The sequence below is a fragment of the Apis mellifera genome, linkage group LG5 (assembly GCF_003254395.2).
Source record: "Apis mellifera strain DH4 linkage group LG5, Amel_HAv3.1, whole genome shotgun sequence".
Classification (NCBI taxonomy): domain Eukaryota; kingdom Metazoa; phylum Arthropoda; class Insecta; order Hymenoptera; family Apidae; genus Apis; species Apis mellifera.
Window position 1 is genome coordinate 11,557,635 of NC_037642.1, and position 21,439 is coordinate 11,579,073.

The following is a 21,439-nucleotide window of genomic DNA, read 5'->3' on the forward strand; positions in this document are numbered from 1 at the left end:
CAACATCCAAAAGGGAAAAGGGGTTAAGGCAAAGATAATTCTCTCCAACTTTCGTTAATTTTCCTTACCTCATAAAGAGTGACGCTCTTTTCTCGATTCTCAATTTTTTCGAAAACGCATGAAATACGTTTTAGAAAATTTAACCGTTCAGATGAGAGGAAGAAAGAAAAGGAAGAAGGGAGGCTTGAACAAAAGGCTTTCTCGTTTGACAGCGTATAAAAGGGAAGATGGCTAGGAATTCTCGATGACTCGCTTTCATCTTTCCACGTTGACTCGAGCAAGGAGCTTTTCGACTACCCTGGTCCTCTTAGCTCGGAACAACGTTGATTAGCCATTATTCGAATTTCGTGAATTTAACCCATGCTTCTTATTCGAATATATTGGGTTGGCAACTAAATAATTGCGGATTTCACTCATAGATGGCTTCAGTTGAATTTTTAGGTTTGCTGGTGTAGTCCAAATGTAAAACACATTTTGTTATTCGATAGTTGGCAATTCAGCTGTCGATCGGTAAAAAAAGTTTTTCGATCGGTTGCGTAGTTTTCGTTGAAAAATGGAAAATCAAAAGGAACATTATCGTCGTATTTTGCTTTTTTATTTCCGCAAAGGGAAAAACGCGTCGCAAGCTCACAAAAAGTTACGCGCTGTTTATGGCGACGAAGCCTTAAAAGAACGGCAGGGTCAAAATTGGTTTGACAAACGAAGACGAAAACGCATTGGTCGTCCAGTTGAAGTCGACGACGACCTAATCAAAGCGATAATCGATTCGGATCGTCACGGTACAACTCGTGAGATTGCCGAGAAGCTTCATGTATCGCGTACATGCAAACATGAAAACCGCTTAAAACAACTTGGCTATGTTGAAAAACTCGATACACAGGTTCCTCGCGAACTGAAAGAAAAGCATTTAACGCGACGCATTAACAGCTGCGATTTGCTAAAGAAACGTAATGAAAATGATCCATTTTTAAAACGACCGATAACTGGCGACGAAAAATGGGTTGTTTACAACAATATCGAGCGGAAAAGATGGTGGAGCAGGCCACGTGAACCAGCTCGAACAACATCAAAAGCTGGTATTCGTCGAAAGAAAGTTTCGTTATCAGTTTGGTGGGATTACAAAGTAATTGTCTATTTTGAACTCTTACCACCCAACCGAACGATCAATTCTGTCGTCTACATTGAACAACTAACAAAATTAAACGATGCGGTTGAAGAAAAGCGGCCCGAATCGACAAATCGAAAAGGTGTTGTATTCCATCATGACTTTGGTCACTCGGCAAAAATTATTGGAGCTTGGTTGGGATGCTTGCAGCATCTGATTACTTTTTGTTTCGATCTTTACAAAACTGGTAAAAATTTCAATAACGATGATGATATCGAATCGTACCTGATTCAGTTTTTTGCTAATAAAAACCACAAGTTTTATGAATCGTGGGATTACGATGCTGCCTGAAAGATGGCAAAAGGTCATTGATCAAAACGGGCAAGACATTGCAAAATTGAAAAAATTGTCTTTGATTTTCTAAAAAAAATCCGCAATTACTTAGTTGCCAACCCAATATATATATTTTCGATAAGTCGAAGCGGCGGACATTTTAATTATAGAGGGGTCGGATATTGCAAGGCGGACGGAAACGAACGTTAACGGTAAACGTCTATCCTCCCTCGTTAATTTCACCCCCCTCTCCCTCTTTCTTTCAACCTCCTCCTCTCCCTTCGCGTTTTTATCGGGACAGAGATTGAATTATGATCGCCGCGCGGTATCGTTGCCGCCGATTAATCTTCGATTATCGTCCCGGGCTCGTTAAGGGACGCGCCAAGTCGACGAAAGAATCGTAAAATATATTATCGACCCTTCTCTTTTATATATATACACACAGGAGATGGAAAAAGGCAAGGGAAATAATTAATGCGACAATGGTGGAAATTTCGTTTCGAATTAATCGATTTGAAAAGAGCAAATCCTAGAGAGGATCCACCTTTATTCGCCTCCATAAATCACGCCTTAAATCTTTGACCCTCTTCGCGGAGATGGAAGAAAACAAGGGAGGAATTTTTTCGCTGACCGATGGAAGGTTTTCCAATTTCGAAAAGGAGCACGTTACATTTCTCGAAAGTGACGCGGATTTCTCTCGGAGAGAGCCTTAGGATAATGGGAAGGGTAAGAATAATGCGGGCGTTTCCAAAAGTTGTGGATTCGAAATGGATTTTCGCCACTTTTCCATTCGGATTATACGTATAAAAAGTGGCCGCGATTCGTATAAAGTGATTTTAAGCGAGAAAAGTTCGCCTCCTTCGTTGAGATATGGCCGCAAATATTAAAATCTGGTGTGACCTCTCCTTTATTTCGACGTCTTCCGCACCCGGAAATGGAAGATTCCGACTGTAAATATATGATATGATGTGCTGAAACGATAAAACCTAAGAATCCAATTCCTAATATTGCATAAATTGTACCTAAATTATACAAAAATTTCTTTTTTTCCTCTTTCATTTATTACAATATTAGAGAGATTAATCGAAATCCAGGTAAAATTAAAATATAAACTTCTGGATGACCGAAAAATCAAAATAAGTGTTGATATAAAATTGGATTAAAGAATTAAAATTTCGATATGGTAATTGCTCCAGCTAAAACTGATAATGATAATGATATAATAAAATTGCTGTAATAAAAACTGATCATGGAAATAATGAAATTTTTTTTCATAATTTAAAGAAAAATTTTTTATTATTATAACTGTAACTATTTAAGTTTAATGATCCTATAATGAAGAGAAAAAATTGCAAAATCTACTGAGAGTGATGAATGATATAAATATGCTGATAATGGTGGGTATACTGTTCATCAAGTTCCTGGATAAAATAAATTTCTTAATAAAAGTATAATTAATGAAGGAGGAAGTAGTCAGAATCTAATATTATTTATTAAGGAAAGAAGATCTTAATTGTAGAGGAATTAATCAATTTCCAAATCCTCCAATTAAGAATATAACTATAAAAAAAATTATTGTGGGTAGTCACAATTGTATTATAGATTTGATCACTGTTAATTCATGATCCTTAAGGGATCTTAATTCTATATATAGAATAATTAGTCCAAGAGAAATAATCCGTTCCCTTTCTACAAGTAAAAATCGCCTAAATTTTTCGAAAGGAAAAACCTCTTCTTTGCAACATTCTCGAGCATCGTTGAACTAAAAACTTGAAACAGGTTGGAATCGTCCCAAGTTCGTTCGAAAGCTTGACGACACGCGTTAAAAGTAATTGGTTTCTTTTCCAAAGCGACAATGATCCAAAGTCGTAGAACGTGAGAGAGAGAGAGAGAGAGTTTCGGGGAGGAAAATTTTGTGTACTTATCGAGTTATGTACTCGCTTCACGTTCGCCGGATGTATCGAGCCAATTTAGGCGTCTGCAGTCGGATCGTAGGTAGGGCTGAAACGAGGCCAGGACGGAGGCGGTGCATGGAGGAGCCGATTTCTACGTCAATATTTGCGAAACATTACGCTACGACGACGCGGCAGCAGCACATATTCATCGACTCGATAGATACGCGTAGAAACGCCTTTTCTCCCAGCCATGCTCGAATTATCGAATCACCTCGTCCTAGAATCTGTTTTCGATAAAAATCCACGTCTGAAAATCTCGTATCACGGACGATTGGCTTTCAACGAAGAAATCGATCTTCGATTAATCTTCATTTAACCGCGCAGGGGTTCGATTCTCCACTAATTGCATTCGTATTCGAGGGAAACCGGTTAGGTTGCAAGTACAAACAGGTGGCAATACTCTTCAGAGTCCCACGAGTCTTCTTGGCTATCCACGTATGCAATCCCTTCCTCCTTTCTTTTTCAAACTCTATTTTCCATTCTTGGACGATGAATGAAATTATGAATGATGAATGAAATTAAATCAAATTGTAATTATTATTATTATTGTTTTCGTTCTCTCTTTCTGTGAAAGAATGGCTAGGAAAGTGCTGTCTCTTCGAAAAGAATGAAATAAACAATCGAATCCACCGTGCAAAGCATTTCTTCGAATCGAACTTGTTCGTCTCGAGGAGGAAGCGTTTCGCTCGAGATCTGGGAGGGGAAAGTTTCTTGGGAGAACTGGGAGCGTCGCGTTGCCAGTCTCTCTCTCTCTGTTCGCTTGGAATAATTCGCGTAGTTAGCGGCCGGCAGTTTATCACACGGCGGGTGACAACGCTCGCTCGTTCCAACGCCCTGTTAGCCCGCAACTCTGTTGTCGGCGCGCGCATAGTTCGCCAAGCCAAGACTCGCGGGCCGAAGCGCGAAGTAAGCGGCGTCAGACGTGTCCCGGAAATCGTGCCGCATTCCTGCGAAAACTACTTCAACCAAATATCCCTCCCTCCCCGCCCCCGTTTAACGCCGCGCGACTCCCTTCGTACATTTCACGCAATTAAGAAACGGCAGATATTTTAATAGCAATATACGAAGAAAGGAGATTATTCTAATATCGCCTTCTCTCTTCGAATCCGTATATCGAATTGGGGAACAATTAGAGAACAGGATCACAGGTATCTAACCGAGAGACGCATTCGTTTCGTCTATTACCTTCCCAATTACCAAGATGTGTATACACATCTTTTTCATCCTTCTTTCGAGCTAGAATATGTACGTAGCCTGTTGAAAGAGATCATAGGTACCTCTCGCTCGTGCAAACGTGAAAATTCCTTCTATCGATTTGAATTTGCCGCCTGAAGAAAGAACAGTTTGACGGCTCTGTTTTATATTTAATTCAAATCTCGCGTTAATTTTATAAAAGTAGAAAAGTAAAGGGTGGCCCAAAATTAACGCGAGATTCGAATTTGCCGCCATCAAGTTGTTGGCGACCCTGAAAAAAGAACGGTTTGACCGAGCTGAGAGTTTAGGGTTGGTAAAAATGGAGCGTTATACGATATACAACAACTTTGTGTCTTCATTGTTGAACGATATTTTAAAAATAATATTTTAAAAACTCTCTTTTATATTTAATTCAAATCTCGCGTTGACGCGGGATATTTAAAATTAACGCGAGATTTGAATTTGCCGCCATTCTTGCATCGAGTTATTGGCAACCCTGAAAAAAGAACAGTTTGACCGAGCTGAAAGTTTAGGGTTGGTAAAAATGGAGCGTTATATGATATACAACAACTTACTTTGTGTCTTCATTATTGAACAATATTTTAAAACTTTCTTTTATATTTAATTCAAGTCTTGCGTTAATTTTGGGACACCCTTTATATACATCGCTGTTACAATGTCCCGTATCTCGTATATGCGATCGTACAATAACGTCGACACAATTCAATCGATATAACGATATTAAAAAGGGAAAAGGAAGGACTTTAATACCTTTGCATCTCTTTAAACGTTAACATTAATGTTGATTCATTATCGATCGAAACATTTATTTATACGTATTATATATACGAAATAGGAAGAAAAATAATTTCAAGTAGTTTATCTATTAGTGTTATTTCTGGACGAATCATTAAAGATTACAGTTATATGCAGAGATGATTGATTAAATTTAAATAATATCATTCGTTTAGAAATTAATCTTTCTAAAATAATAAAAATTAAAAAAATTATTCTATTTATTCTATTAAAGAAATTATTGATCCTATTGATGAAATTGAGTTTCAACAATAGTAAAAATTTAGATAATAATCTGAATAACGTCGTATATTGATATTAAACCTAAAAAATGTTGAGGAAAGAAAGTTAAATATATATATAAAGGATGTCCCAAAATTAACGCAAGTTGTTGGCAACCCTGAAAAAAAAAACAGTTTGACCGAGCTGAGAGTTTATTATTGAATATTGTAAAAACTCTCCTTTATATTTAATTCAAATCTTGTGTTAATTTTGGGACACTCTTTATATATATCGCTGTTACAATGTCCCGAGTTGTATGTACAATAGGAAGAAAAATTTAAAATTGTTTATCCATTAGTGTTATCTCTGAATGAATCATTAGAGATTATGTATATATAAAGGGTGTCCCAAAATTAACGAAAGTTTTGAATTTGAAGAAAGAACAGTTTGACGGCTTTCTTTTATATTTAATTTAAATCTTGCGTTAATTTTGGAACACCCTTTATATATATCGCTGTTACAATGTCCCGAGTTGTATGTACAATAGAAAGAAAAATTTAAAATTGTTTATCCATTAGTGTTATCTCTGAATGAATCATTAGAGATTATGTATATATAAAGGGTGTCCCAAAATTAACGAAAGTTTTGAATTTGCGTTAATTTTGGGACACCCTTTATATATATCGCTGTTACAATGTCCCGTATCTCGATTTGTATATACAATAGGAAGAAAATAAATTATTTATACGTATTATATATACGAAATAGAAAGAAGAATAATTTCAAGTTGTTTATCCATTAGTGTTATCTGTGGACGAATCATTAGAGATTACAATTATATGCAGTTATATATATATAAAGGGTGTCCTAAAATTAACGCAAGATTCGAATTTACCATTTTTGCATCAAATTGTTGGCAAAAAAGAACAGTTTGACCGAGTGTTTATCATTGAACGATATTTTAAAAATTTATCTACTTTGGGACACTTTATACTAAACACTTCAAATAAACACTAAAATCACAAAATCTCGCGTTTCTCTTTTTCTCTTCGCGACATGCACGCAACGTGCTTTTAATCTGCTCGGCCGAGAGATAGCTGGGAGTAGTATTCGCCAGGATTTAAGACGTCTTTCCGTTTATTGCCTCTTCCTTATTCCAGGAAAGATTCTAAAAATTCTTCTCTTTGCTCCTCTCCTCTGGCAAAATTCAAAATTCGTTGTTGCCCGATAATCTCTCGCCCAGAATACTCGAGAATACCGGGTGGAATAAATTTGGAGAGGGGAGGGGGGGTCGCTCCAAAGCGTCTTTCCAATTTTCCAGTTGTGAAAGATGCGGCCAAGGAGGAGTGGGGCGGGACACGATTTATGCCCCGGCTCGTAAATTCATACGACTTGGCCGAGCCCACCCCCCCGATATTCGCACCCTTCCAGGTCCCCGCATTCCGCGCGAGCCAATTCGCCGTTTCATTTCGCAGAGAGAGGAGATGATATCCATCTCGTTATTTTCTTTCGAGTAGTAAACGACGCGTGTAATAGTCGGTGGATCAATTAATTCGATTTGCATCCGTCCAGCATTGGAGCAAAAGTACTTCAATTTATGCAAATGGTTTTTATCATTATATAGCGATATATGTATAATGATTACTATGAAATATTATCAATTTTATGAATGAAAATACAATATTTCAAGTCAACTTTCGTTAGTTTTAGTTTTTGAAATTAAATATTTAATATTATTGTTGTAATTATTGTTTTAAAATTGTATATTTAAAGAGGTACATATATTATATTATCTTTCTAAAATAATTTAATCTTGCATAATCTATGATAAATATTCTTATGTAAAAAGAAATGATAATGATAGAATGATAGAAATAATAATAATGATAATAGATAATGATAGAAATTTAAAAATTGTCAAATAAGTTCAAATAAGTTAATTTTATATTAAGAAAATACTATATTGAAAGTTATTAAATTATAAAATATTAAATACAATATTAAAATTGTATATTTAAAGAAGTATGGAGTCAAGGAAAATTTGATATATATTGATACATGTATTATACCTTTCTAAAATAATTTATTTTACAATACACAATATTTTAAGTCTTATTATACCTTTCTAAAATAATTTAATCTTGCATAATCCATGATAAATATTCTTATATAAAGAAATAATGATAGAAATTTAAAAATTGTCAAATAAATTCACTTAATTTTATATTAAAAATGCTATATTGAAAGTTATCGATGAAATTAATAAGAACAAAAAGCTAAAAAATATAAAATCAATGGAATAACATTATCTAGATATATAATTAAATATAAGAATAACAATATTTTATATAACAAATTTCATATAACACTTATAAACTAAAGAAGAAGAATTATTAATGAAATATTATTAATTTTATATGAAAATACAATATTTTAAATCAACTTTCGTTAGTTTCAGTTGAAATTAAATATTGTTATAATTATTGTTTTAAAATTACATATTTAAAGAGATATATATATTATACCTTTCTAAAATAATTTAATCTTGCATATTCTATAATATAAAATATTCTTATATAAAGAAATAATGATAGAAATTTAAAAATAAATTCACTTAATTTTATATTAAAAATGCTATATTGAAAGTTATCGATGAAATTAATAAGAACAAAAAGCTAAAAAATATAAAATCAATGGAATAACATTATCTAGATATATAATTAAATATAAGAATAACAATATTTTATATAACAAATTTCATATAACACTTATAAACTAAAGAAGAAGAATTATTAATGAAATATTATTAATTTTATATGAAAATACAATATTTTAAATCAACTTTCGTTAGTTTCAGTTGAAATTAAATATTGTTATAATTATTGTTTTAAAATTACATATTTAAAGAGATATATATATTATACCTTTCTAAAATAATTTAATCTTGCATATTCTATAATATAAAATATTCTTATATAAAGAAATAATGATAGAAATTTAAAAATAAATTCACTTAATTTTATATTAAAAATGCTATATTGAAAGTTATCGATGAAATTAATAAGAACAAAAAGCTAAAAAATATAAAATCAATGGAATAACATTATCTAGATATATAATTAAATATAAGAATAACAATATTTTATATAACAAATTTCATATAACACTTATAAACTAAAGAAGAAGAATTATTAATGAAATATTATTAATTTTATATGAAAATACAATATTTTAAATCAACTTTCGTTAGTTTCAGTTGAAATTAAATATTGTTATAATTATTGTTTTAAAATTACATATTTAAAGAGATATATATATTATACCTTTCTAAAATAATTTAATCTTGCATATTCTATAATATAAAATATTCTTATATAAAGAAATAATGATAGAAATTTAAAAATAAATTCACTTAATTTTATATTAAAAATGCTATATTGAAAGTTATTGATGAAATTAATAAGAACAAAAAGCTAGAAAATATAAAATCAATGGAATAACATTATCTAGATATATAATTAAATATAAAAATAACAATATTTTATATAACAAATTTCATACAACACTTATAAATTGAAGAAAAAGAATTATTAATGAAATATTTATTAACGTCCACAAATTTTAATCATCATGCTTGTTATATCGTATATATACGTTAATAAAGAATATGAAAATAATAAAGTGAATTAAAAGTATATACAGAAAATAAAAATCTGGCTCTAATATTTTATATTCGCGTTCGAAACTAAACGATTAATTAAATTGGATTCAATATCAACCAAATAGCGTCTCACACAATGCGTTGCAATGCAAGCATTCGAACAAACGTGTTTCCTTATTAAAATTTTTAGAAAATAAATTGTCTCGTTTCTCGTACTTCTCACAATTATGTATTCAATCTTCCTATTCCTAAAACTTGAAATATTTTTCTTACCAATTTCTTTTATATATATATTCATAACATTTTCTTCGACGTTTCGAACAAATGAAAAAAGAAAAGACTCGAATAAAATCAAAAAATATAAAACAAACAATGTTTAATAAATAAAAACACTCCAAATATCAAATAACGAAAAAATTCCAGAATTTACCACTGAATTATACTCAAATTTTCGGATAGAACGAATCAGTGTGCTTACATTTACATAAAGAATATAATATATATAATATATTCTCGTTATAATATTGCAATGTAAATCGTAAATTTTCTTTCGAGTAAGTACGTGTAATCGGCCGTGGATCAATTAATTCGATTTGCATCCGTCCAGCATTGGAGGAGCAAAAGTACTCAATTTATACGTTGTAAGAGGAGGGGGGTTAATTATTCTCTCGCCGCCGCGGAGAGGCTCGATTACCATTACCATCCCCCAGCGTGGCCGATGGACGGATACGCGTTCCCCTTTTTCCCTCGCTTTACTATTTTTCTCCATTAGTCGGCGCGTGGAACATAACCCTACGTACCTCGGCTGGGAAAAGGGTTGCCGACCTCTGCAACAAACTTCCACCTATATATATACGTGCGAGGTAAAAAGGGTGGAAAAAATTGCTGCTGCACGCTTTTCAAGCGAGATTGCCGGAACAAAGAAGAGTTGTTTAACCGATCATCATCCCTTTCAATCGTCATCATTCTCGTCCTTCCTGCATCCTTTTCGAGCATTCGAAAGATGGCCGAGTTTCTCGAACGGTTATATGCAAATGGAGGAGGAAAGAAAGGGAGAGAGGGAGGTTAATTAAGGGAGAAGTTAACGACGGGGTTTGTCCAGTCCCATTTCTCCATGCTCCCTCGACTTTGACTCGGGTTAACGCGGAAAGTTTTCGCGTGGATTTTTGAAATTCTAATTCGGCCGCCTCCTAATCCTCGATGATTCCTCGAAGAGGAAGATACAGAAGGGAAAGGAAAGCTTCGAAGAGAGAGAGAGAGAGAAATTCTGAAGATGCGGCTTTTCAGATGGACGCGGCATCCAGCTATAGAAGCAGAACTAATTGCGCTGTATTTAATTAAGCCGCGGATTATTTCCTTAACGAGGGCAGATCCTCTATTCTTCCTTCCAACCGCTTCCCATCTTTTACAATTTTCCTGTCTCCTCCCTCCAGCCACTCTCTCTCTCTCTCGAGTTCCATCGTCGGGCAAAAACCGTGTTCGTCGTTTTCAACGGAAAGAACTTTCTCCACACACGACGTTCCTCGACTCTTTTTGTCGAAAAAATACGTTTGTTTTTCCCTCGAGCCGAGGAGGAGGGAATCCATTTGTAAAGACCTTTTTTATTTCTTTCGTCGATCGATTCGGCTCGACACTGGTTTCGATAATCTCCTCGAAGGAGCTTTCTGAAAGATGCACGCTCCCTCTTTTCAGATTCTGCGACGACCAAAACGACTTCTTTCCTTTCTTCGACGCAATTTGCAGGCCCGAGTCGCACCCCCGAGTGGCTTTATAATCATACCTCTCCTCCTTGTTGCACACCGTTATTAAATTCCCTCCAAACCTTTCTCCTCTCTCGAAACTAAATGTTCTCGTTGAAGGAAAGAACGGCCATCGAGAGGGAATAGCTCGAACCAAGTTTCGAGTTTGCTGGAACACGAGAAACAAGCAGTCGTATCGAATATCATCGACGATAGAGGACAGGGGAGAAAGGGAAATGACCGATAAAAACGGACGCAATCTCCTCTGATGAAAATACCTCGCCGGACCAACCATCTTCCACCCCAATTTCTTTTTCGTGACTCCTCTTTTTTCACAATATCCCAAACACGCGTTTCTTTATAAGATAGTCCGTTTTCTTCGATCCTAGAAGGATTTTCCAGACTTTAATTATTCAAATTTATTTATTTATACACCGTATCCTTGATTCAGATCGATATATTTCATAGAATTTAGAATTTTATTTATATTATCCAGTATTATTTGTTGGATGAATTTCTAATTGTAAATTAACTTTATTGAATAATATAATTATTATTAACGATCTGTTGCCAGCGTGAGGGCAATTTGTATATCCCATTTTTGAAAAATGTTTCATCTTTTGATGCGAAAAATTGAACCAGTGCTCGTTCGACATCTTCTTCATTTTTGAATTTTTTGCCCGTCAACAAATTTTGTAAGGATAAAAACAAGTGATAATCAGAGGGTGCTGTGTCCGGGGAATATGGCGGGTGCGACGGAATTTCCCAGCCTACTTCTGCAATTTTTTGAGTCCCTAAAGCAGCGTGTGGTCTGGCGTTATCGTGGTGCAGTATCATGGCCTTCCTATTCAACATTGCCGGCCTCTTTTTTTCGACCGCTGTCTTTAAATTATCCAGTTGCTGACAATACTTCTCCGAATTGAGCTTTTCGTTCGGTTTTAAAAGCTCGTAATGTATATTGGTCCTCGAATGTCCCACCATACACGCAACATTCTCTTATTCAGAGTCAAATTTGGTTCAGAGGTGGAAGGGCTAGGTTTTCCGGGTTCACAATATGCCCTTTTCCTTACCCATGTTGTTGCATGTAATCCACTTTTCATCCCCAGTTATCATCCGGTTCGAAAAGGGCTCGATTTTGTTCCGAGCAAGCGGAGATGTGCATACGACAACTCGATCGTCCAAATTTTTCCGACTTAATTCACGCGGCACCCATCTTGAATACTTCCACACCAATCCCATCTTCCGAATATGGTCAGAAATGGTTTGTTGAGCTGAATTAAGCCTTTCCGCGATCTCCGATGTTGTCGGAAAAGGATCTTGCTCCAACGTTGCCTTACCAACATCGTCGTCGATCAAAGAATGGTCGCCCAGAACGTGGCTTATCGGAAAGGTGGAAATCACCCGTTTCAAATTTTTCGTACCATCTTCCGCGTGTCCTATCAGAAACTGTACCTTCACCAAACACTTTCGATAAATTTCTACACGCTTCCGTAGCATTTCTTCCTCGTTGAAATTCGTATAAAATACAGTGGCGTAAATGAACTCTATCAGTCGCCATGGGTATACTATCGTTTCACACTTAAAACCAATGTGAATCAACTTTATTATAGTTTATTTGCTACGTCAGTATGTATACATTAAGCGATAAAAATATAGAGCCGAACATGTGCTTACGTGGCGAAAATGATGTCATAGATTCGGATACAACTTTCCGATTATAGACCTAATATATCAACGATAATTTCATTTGAGATTAACTTATTTTGTTTTTGGTTAATAATATGAATTTTTTTATTATCAAGATATATAATAATATTTACTGGAATATTAATTGAATTAAATCCTACTCCATTTAGTATCTGGTTTCAATATTGAATATCATAGAAGAATATTTGTTTTAATCGTTTTTATCCGGATGAATGTATCGAGGAAAGACTCATCGAAGACCTCGAAATCGAATCGAGAAAATTTCTCCAAACAAAGAGAGAGAGAGAGAGAAGGGTACGATATATTTTTTAAAAACTCGCGGTCACGTTTCTGGGATTAAAGGGAAAAGCGTAAACAGCGGTGGACGGCGATAAAAATGTAAGGAAGAGGTGGTGGGAGACGTCTTCGATTGGCTTATGAATTTTTCAACGGCCGCCATTTGTTTGAGCAGACTTAGAGCCGGCTGAGAACTGCACTTTTCACTCGACGTCGAGAGTGTAAAGGGGAGGGCGGCGGCGGCGGCGACGAAGGCTCTGCTAAGTGGAGCATGTGTTTGTCCGCGTACCGTGGAAATGCTGAGAAAAGGAGAGGGAGAGGGAGAACAACGTTAACGCGTTAGTTGCGTTAGATTCGTATAAATAATCCAACCCAAAGATTCACGAGATCGATTCACAGGCTACTTTCTCCGAAACGAGATCAACCACCTTTTCAACCCAACTAAATTTGTTTGACGCCGCTTTTCACGCCTCCTTTCATCTCGATTGAAAACTCTTTCGAAAGGGAACGCGCGCCATTTTTCGACGAGGAATTTTATCTCATCCTCTTCCGTGATTTTTACGCGTTTTAGTTCTCTTCGTAACAATAAACGAAACGCAAGAGTGCAGTAAATCTTACCGATCACGACGAGGCTGTAGCGGAAGCTGCGCGTCTGCCCCTTGCGAAAGTCGACCCTGCACCTGTAAGTGGCCGCGTCGTGCCTCTTGATGTCCTTGATCACGAGGATCGCGGGGTTCTGGAACTCGGTGCGGAAATACGCACGCCGCCCGAACACGGTCGAGTCCGAGGAGTGCTGAGCTTTGGCCACCGGTTTCTCACGGGCGTCCATCCTGCAAAAAAGAGAAAAGAATACAATGCGAGGAATATAATGGAAATTTCGTACAAATCGAACCGATTACGAAACGAAATTTTGTCGCGATAATAAATGTAATTCGCCGTTTACGGCGTGACAATGGAGACGTGATCGATAATTCGGGGGGGGGGGTAAGTAGTTCGAAATATAATAATCGTTATTACGTTATTACGTTACGCTTCGTGTCTAGGCGACGCGATTCTCTCCTTCCGAGAGAACGTAATTTCCAGTTTAATCCACTTCCTCCAGTGGATGGAGGGGAGAGAGGGAGAGAAGGGAAGAGTTTTCTTTTAATCGAACGAGAAAACTCGCGATAGAGATATAAAAAACAATTGTTTCGATATAATTACACGTTGAAACGTTTGTATATTAAAATTTTTGACCCTCTTTCTTTCAATAGTTTAAATTTTCCAACGGATACGACATCTCGAAATATCTATTCCAATTCGAATCGTTAAAAGTAGAAACTTTTTATTTCATTCCCAAAACTGTGTTAAAATTAATCTTGTTAAGAGGATTCTTTAATCCGGATTAATTTCTGTAACCTATCTTACACCGTAACGATGTAATTTGTATTTCCTTTATTCTACACCAATTAAATTTCATATTATATATTTCGAGGAATAATAAAGAAGCTCAAAAAAAAAAGAATAACAATTCCACTTATAACCTGAAAATCTTTCAGGGCGAAGCGAAAAGAGATACTCGATATAGCAGCGTTGCTCGCATTCCCGGCGACTTTCGGAATGGGCGGAGTAACCGTGCAGAAACTTCTTGTCCGCCGGCCCCTTTGTCTTTGTCGTTTCTCTCTCGCCCTTCCCCTCCCCCGACGACTCTTCCGTTTTTTCTTCCGCCGGGACGCCCGACTTCCGGTCCGGAATCCCAAGAATTCGCGGAACGGCCTGCGGTATCCGATATGTATGTAGGAAACGATCGCAATTTCCAACCAATGAAATTCGAGTGGAGCGCAGAGGTTTCGTTGTAAGAGGTTTGGCCAGGCGCGGATAGAAACGGATAGAACGAGCGAGTGCGGTGCGGTGGGGTGGGGTGGGAGAAGGGACCCCCACTCCTCCCAATTGCGATTCGCAACGGTCGCCGACCGACCCGCCACCTACGTCGCTCCCGGCTATTATTGCTCGCCTATTAGAGAATATAATTATTTCGAATCGATGAAATAATTATCGCTGCGCGGCCGACCAGAGATAACGCAATTAACCACCACGCGAGTATCCACGTATTTCGACAATTTTCGATACGAAAAACTGTGGATGAATTCTGGCGAGATCAAACCCAACGATAATAATATATTTGTATATATGTACGGAGAAATATATCGCGTAGTTTTTCTTTTCGTTCACGGGATATTTGTTCGCTCGGAAAGGGATAACTTTCAACGATCGACCGGCCCATTGTCGAGAGCTAGTGTAATTATTATTTTCGCCGTGTACACAATGTCACGAGCATTGGCTTGCCTTTCTTCCACTGGCCCGGTTAATGTTGACTCTATCCCCACCACTCTCGCTCCTTCCTTCGAATCCCTCTCGATATCTCGTGCGAAGCAACGTTGGCGCGCCGGCAACGGTTTTACAGGGGTACAACGGGATACCCATTTTTCATTTTACCGCTACGAACGGATCGGCCGATAAAATCGCGGCGGAGTCGTTAACGCACCCGTCGACACGTCATTTTTAAACGGCGGCGAGCCTCGATAAAATTTTTCCGCTACGAGGTGGCCGTTTCTGAGGAGCGCGATCGAAGACGGAGGAGATTGATGAACCTGTATCGAGCGAAGGGATTAAAAGTAAGAGCGAAAATGTCCTTTTTCTTTCTCTCTCGATTATCACGTGTATCCTATTTATTTTATTCGAGCGTGGAATACTTTTTTTTTTTTAAATAAATTATCAACCTTAATAAAAGGAATTATAATAAAATATACCGCGTTTCTCGATAAATTCTTCTTTTTTTCAATATAAACTTGGCATTCCAGATTCGAATCGACTCGGTTACATCGTCTTGAAAAAGAAAATTTTAAACAGATAAGTTTCGCTCCGTGATATTCATTAACGAATATATTAAAAAGGACGACAAAAAAGAGAAATGGAAGGAAGGTTTAACGAGGCATAATTATGTGGCATTAGCACACGGGTTCCGTAATACGCGCCATAATTAGGGGGAGGTTTCTTCGAATCTCGATCCCATGAAAATTACCTAAAAAGAACCTCACCCCCGCTTTTCCCTCGCCCCAGAAAACTTTCCAACGGACGATGACGGTGAAAAATAGAGACGAAAGAGGAGAGAATCGATTCGCGCATATTTTCAAAGATTTTCAAACTCCTCCGGAAACAATTTTTCCTCGAAGAAGAAACGCCAAGAATCGCAAGCCTCTGAAGATAAAGTTTCAGGGGAAAAAAACTCTCTTTTTTTCTCTCGTTCTAAATCGTTCACGTATTAAAATATAATTTTTCCCGATTATTATTCAATTGGTGAAAAATGATATTCAAATATCTATTTATTCCAACTTTTCTCTTCGATGTGACGTAACAGAAGAAAGAGGAAAAATAAAAAGCGACGACACTTGGAATGTCGGGACACGTATCTTTCTCCTGTTTCGATTTACGAATAATATTCGATGTCCGTTTTATCCCCAATATTTCCCTCCCTCGTAAAAATGATACACGCCCCCTGGGCAAATATACCCCGACCTTTCTCCTAATTAAGTTTCTCGACCCACCCCCTCCAATCGCCCGAACTTTGGCTGTAATAAACGAAGAGGGGTAGTTGTCAATCGACCGCTGCTTAAGAAGTTGTTGCTTTTCAAACTTTTCAAACGTATCTGTTTTATGCAAATGGACGATATTATATCAACGTTTATTTCGATCATCCAAAGAAGTTTATATTTTAATTTTACCTGGATTTGGACTAATCTCTCGTATTGCAATAAATGAAAAAAAGAAATTTTTGGTAATTTAAGATTATAATTTATTGGAGATTGGATTTTTATTGTTTGAGCTCATCATCTTACTTCAGCAACAATAATTATTGCTGTTCCTTAAGGAATTAAAAGTTTTTAGGTGATTAGCAATTAAAACTAAATATTTCAGTTTTATGATCCTTTTATTGTATTATTCGCTATTGACAGGATTCCACGCGTAATTATGTAGAGGCTACTTTTCTATCTTTTTCTTTTTTATTAACGTTTTGCCCCATTTACTCTCTCTGTGGTTTTCCTCGTAAAAATGATGCATGTCCTCCGGGCAAAGGATAAATAGCGGCGAAATAAAATGGAGACTCCATCCACCATTTACTCTCCTTCAAGAATATCCCTCCTCCTTCTCTCTTTATTTATCGTTCGAACTTTGTTATTCCTCTCCTTCTTTTACAAATTTGTACGTCCCTCTCTCTTTACTTATCGAAAGAAAATAATAACCAACAACATAATATATGAAGAATAATATTAATTGACGAGTTTTGATAGTAATTTTTAATTTTGCTCCATGATAAAGTAAGTAATAAAATCCAATTCTTTTTTACCTCTTTTATAACGATATGAGAAATTAATCCAAATTTTTCCATTCCAAGGAATATCTATATGTCGAATGTTTTTTTATTTTTTTTTAAAGGAGGGAATTACGCGGGGTTCGTTAAGAAAAATTCGAAAGTGATTAGGGACGGACGATTAAAGGCGAGCGTCGGTGCGGTTTCCAGTCCGCTGCCTGCCCCCTCCCCTCGTAAAAATGATGAACGCGAGCGAGGGTGGTAAACAAGAGCGGAAGCAGGCAGCGCACGACTCGTCTACTGTCGCTGTATCAGATATACGCCACGCGACCGTGAAATTTCCCCCACCCCTCGCATCGATTTTCTCTCTCTTCTTTCTCGAAACGAAACGAATCTTAACGATTTTAATAAGGAAACTGTGTGCTATTAAAAAATTGTAAATTTTATCGGAAGAGAAAGAAGTACAAACTTTGTTTCCCCTCCCCGTTCGTGGCGAGGATGACGGGAGCGTTTGTGAACGCGATAACTCGCGGCCCCAACGATTGCTATTTGTTTTCGCAACGTCCGCGCTGTCGGCGACAATGAGTCCCGTCGAAATGGAAGCCGGTTCCGGCGTGAATATTCCCGGAATATTCGTGCGTGGCTGGCTCCAGTAGAAATAACGATACGCAGTCAGACATGTCGGAACGTGCGGCTGACGTACTACTACTACTACTATCCCCTCTTTTATCGTGGATTTCGAATAAAATCGAAAATTATTATACATTAGCGTAGGAGTTTCGGAAGAAGAGATTTTGTATTTGCGAATAAGAAGAGAGATACTCGTAATTTTCGACTTTCCGTACGCTATTCGTACGACTGTTTCCATTAAATAAAAACCCATCTCCTCCGATCCAAGAGAAGGGAAGCTCATAAATTGAATTCTCTCTAGCAAACTGCTCTCTCTAGGGCAGAGGCGAGGCGAGGCGGTGAAATTCTCGAGTCGAGAACTGGTACGACGATAAAGGTGGCTCGGCAAATATGAAACTCGTCCTTTGAGTCGATAAGAACGAGAAGACTGCGACGCGTTGACAAAATTTCATCAGACAATCGCTCTCTTCTATCTACGCATATTTCTTTTTCCTCCTCCCTTTTCCAGTCCCTTTGCTCGATCGAATTTCTTTTTTGGATGTTTCTCGGCTCGAAACGGACGTAAAGAGATTATTTGGAGAAAGAAAGAAAGGAGAGAATTTCTCGAGCGCGTCGTCACTCGGTCGATAACGAAATTCAATATTTCCACGCTAACGACCGGTCGGTAATGATGGGCAATTCGCTCTCGCCGGGGCCCGCTTTAATATTTAGCCTTACTACTCGCCGGCACGCCATCCCAACTCCCTCCTTTCTCGAAAACGGCGCGAATATCTTCGAAATTATCGACGAGGGAACAATTACGGAACCGAAGCTCTTTCTGCTTTAAATTTAGACGGAGAAGGGGGGGAGGAAAGGGGGAGAGGTTGTCGAAAAGCGCGGGTCTGGTTAATATATCACTTTTTCGTTCTTTTTTTTTTTTTTTTTCCTTTCTTTCTTTCACCGGCACTGACCCGCTACGTCACGGAGCTTTGTTTTCACGGCTAAACATTGTTATGCAGATGGGACCAGACGGCATTGTTGTTCGGGTAGAGCGACCGGCGCGCGACCATGAAGCTATTCTCATGATAATTTCCCAGGATTATTTTTCGTAATTTCTCATAGAATACGTTCGTGCATCTTCCCTCCCTCTCTCTCTCCCTTTTCGAGGAAAATAAAAAAAAAAACATCCCCTCCTTCGCTCGTTTAATTTATCCGCTACAAACCGCCTTATGTTCATTATTCAGCATCTCGCCGACCGAACGAGAATTATTTTCTTTTTTTTTTTAAATAATAAATTTAAGGAAAGGAACGTCACAACTTCATCGCACCTCCCCCTCCTGGTTAATTTAGCGGAGAGAGAGAGAGAGCGCTCGAATCGAGTAATCGAATTCCAGCAAAGCGTTCATCCCGGATTAGACGAGGCGCGTTTTAATAGCCGCGTTTTCCACGCCCGTTTGATCAACGCGAATAACGGCCTTGTTTCCCAAAGAAGACTTTAAATTTCTCCCCTTTCGCGCGGCCTTTCGACCATTCAAACCACCCTTCCCCCCCTCTTCGAGGTTAAACGCTTGAAATTACTCGTGTTTCGTACGCTCGCCAACGTAAACTATCCCATTCTCCTCTCACAAATTCCTTCAAATTAGGTTAGCGTCTCTCGAGAATCTAACATTCTTACTCGATCAACGACGAGGAAGGAGGAAGCGGGGAAGAAGACGCGTCGGCCTCGATTAAAGGGAGGCGAGGAATTGGCGCCTCGACGCGTGCCATCCGCCGTTTACGTCCATTATAACCTTGAGTATCTTGAGGCGAAGGAACGAAATTTGAGAGAGGGAAAGAAATTCCATATTCTCTCGAGAGAGAGAGGGGAGGGAAATGGAAGAAAGGCGAGTTACGCGAGGAAAGTTGGAGCTCGAGTTTGGAGAGCTCGATTAAAGGGGCCGAGTCCCTCGATGAGAGGGACAGAAAGCGTGATAACAGAGACGTTCCAGAGACTCGATCGATAATCGCCTTCCCCCTTCGAATCCGTATATCGAATTGGGAAACAATTAGAGAACGAGATCACCCGGTATCCCGCCGAGAGACGCATTCGTTCCGCCTATTACCTTCCCAACCACCAACGTGTGTATACACATCTTTTTCATCCTTCTTTCGAGCTAGAGTATGTACGTAGCCTGTTGAAAGAGATCATAGGTACCTCTCGCTCGTGCAAACGTAAAAATTCCTTCTATCGATTTGAATTTGCCGCCCGAAGAAAGAACAGTTTGACGGCTCTGTTTTATATTTAATTCAAATCTCGCGTTAATTTTATAAAAGTATAAAAGCAAAGGGTGGCTCAAAATTAACGCGAGATTCGAATTTGCCGCCATCAAGTTGTTGGCGAGCCTGGAAAAAGAACAGTTTGACCGAGCTGAGAGTTTAGGGTTGGTAAAAATGGAGCGTTATACGATGTACGACAACTTTGTGTCTTCATTGTTGAACGATATTTTAAAAATAATATTTTAAAAACTCTCTTTTATATTTAATTCAAATCTCGCGTTGACGCGGGACATTTAAAATTAACGCGAGATTTGAATTTGCCGCCATTTTTGCATCGAGTTATCGGCAAGCCTGAAAAAAGAACAGTTTAACCGAGCTGAGAGTTTATTATTGAATATTTAATTCAAATCTTGCGTTGACGCGGGACATTTAAAATTAACGCGAGATTTGAATTTGCCGCCATTCTTGCATCGAGTTATTGGCAACCCTGAAAAAAGAACAGTTTGACCGAGTTGAGAGTTTAAGGTTGATAAAAATGGAGCGTTATACGATATACAACAACTTCGTGTCTTCATTATTGTACAATATTTTAAAAACTCTCTTTTATATTTGGGACACCCTTTATATACATCGCTGTTACGATGTCCCGTATCTCGAGTAGTATATGCGATCGTACAATAAGGTCGACACGATTCAATCGATATAACGATATTAAAAAGGAAAAAGGAAGGATTTTTAATAAAACTTTGTATCTCTTTAAACATTAATGTTAATTGATTCACTATCGAAACATTTATTTATATATATTATATATACGAAATAGGAAGAAAAATAATTTCAAGTTATAGAGATTACAGATATGCAGTTTATGTATATATATTTCGATCAATGTATATATCATTCGTACAATGACGTTGACATGAACGATATTAAAAAGGAAAAAGGAAAGATTTTAATATCTTTACATCTCTCATTACATCTCTCAAACGTTAATTGATTAACTATCGATCGAAACATTTATTTATACGTATTATATATACGAAATAGGAAGAAAAATAATTTCAAGTTGTTTATCCATTAGTGTTATCTCTGGATGAATCATTAGAGATTACAGTTATATGCAGTTATATATATATAAAGGGTAACAAGATTTGAATTTGCCGCCTGAAGAAAGAACAGTTTGACGTCTCTCTTTTACATTTATAATTCAAATCTTGCGTTAATTTCGAGACACCCTTT

General features: G+C 37.2%; 1 protein-coding gene across 3 annotated transcripts in view; it reads right to left on the reverse strand.

Moving 5' to 3' along the window:
- The window catches only part of LOC411116 (nephrin), a 235,484-nt gene that overhangs the window by 64,763 nt on the left and 149,282 nt on the right, over positions 1-21,439 (reverse strand). For all 3 annotated transcript variants that reach the window (XM_026441039.1, XM_026441040.1, XM_026441041.1), the window contains one exon: positions 13,606-13,817. In XM_026441039.1, the coding sequence (XP_026296824.1) occupies positions 13,606-13,817 (212 nt within the window). The remainder of the gene's footprint in view (positions 1-13,605; positions 13,818-21,439) is intronic.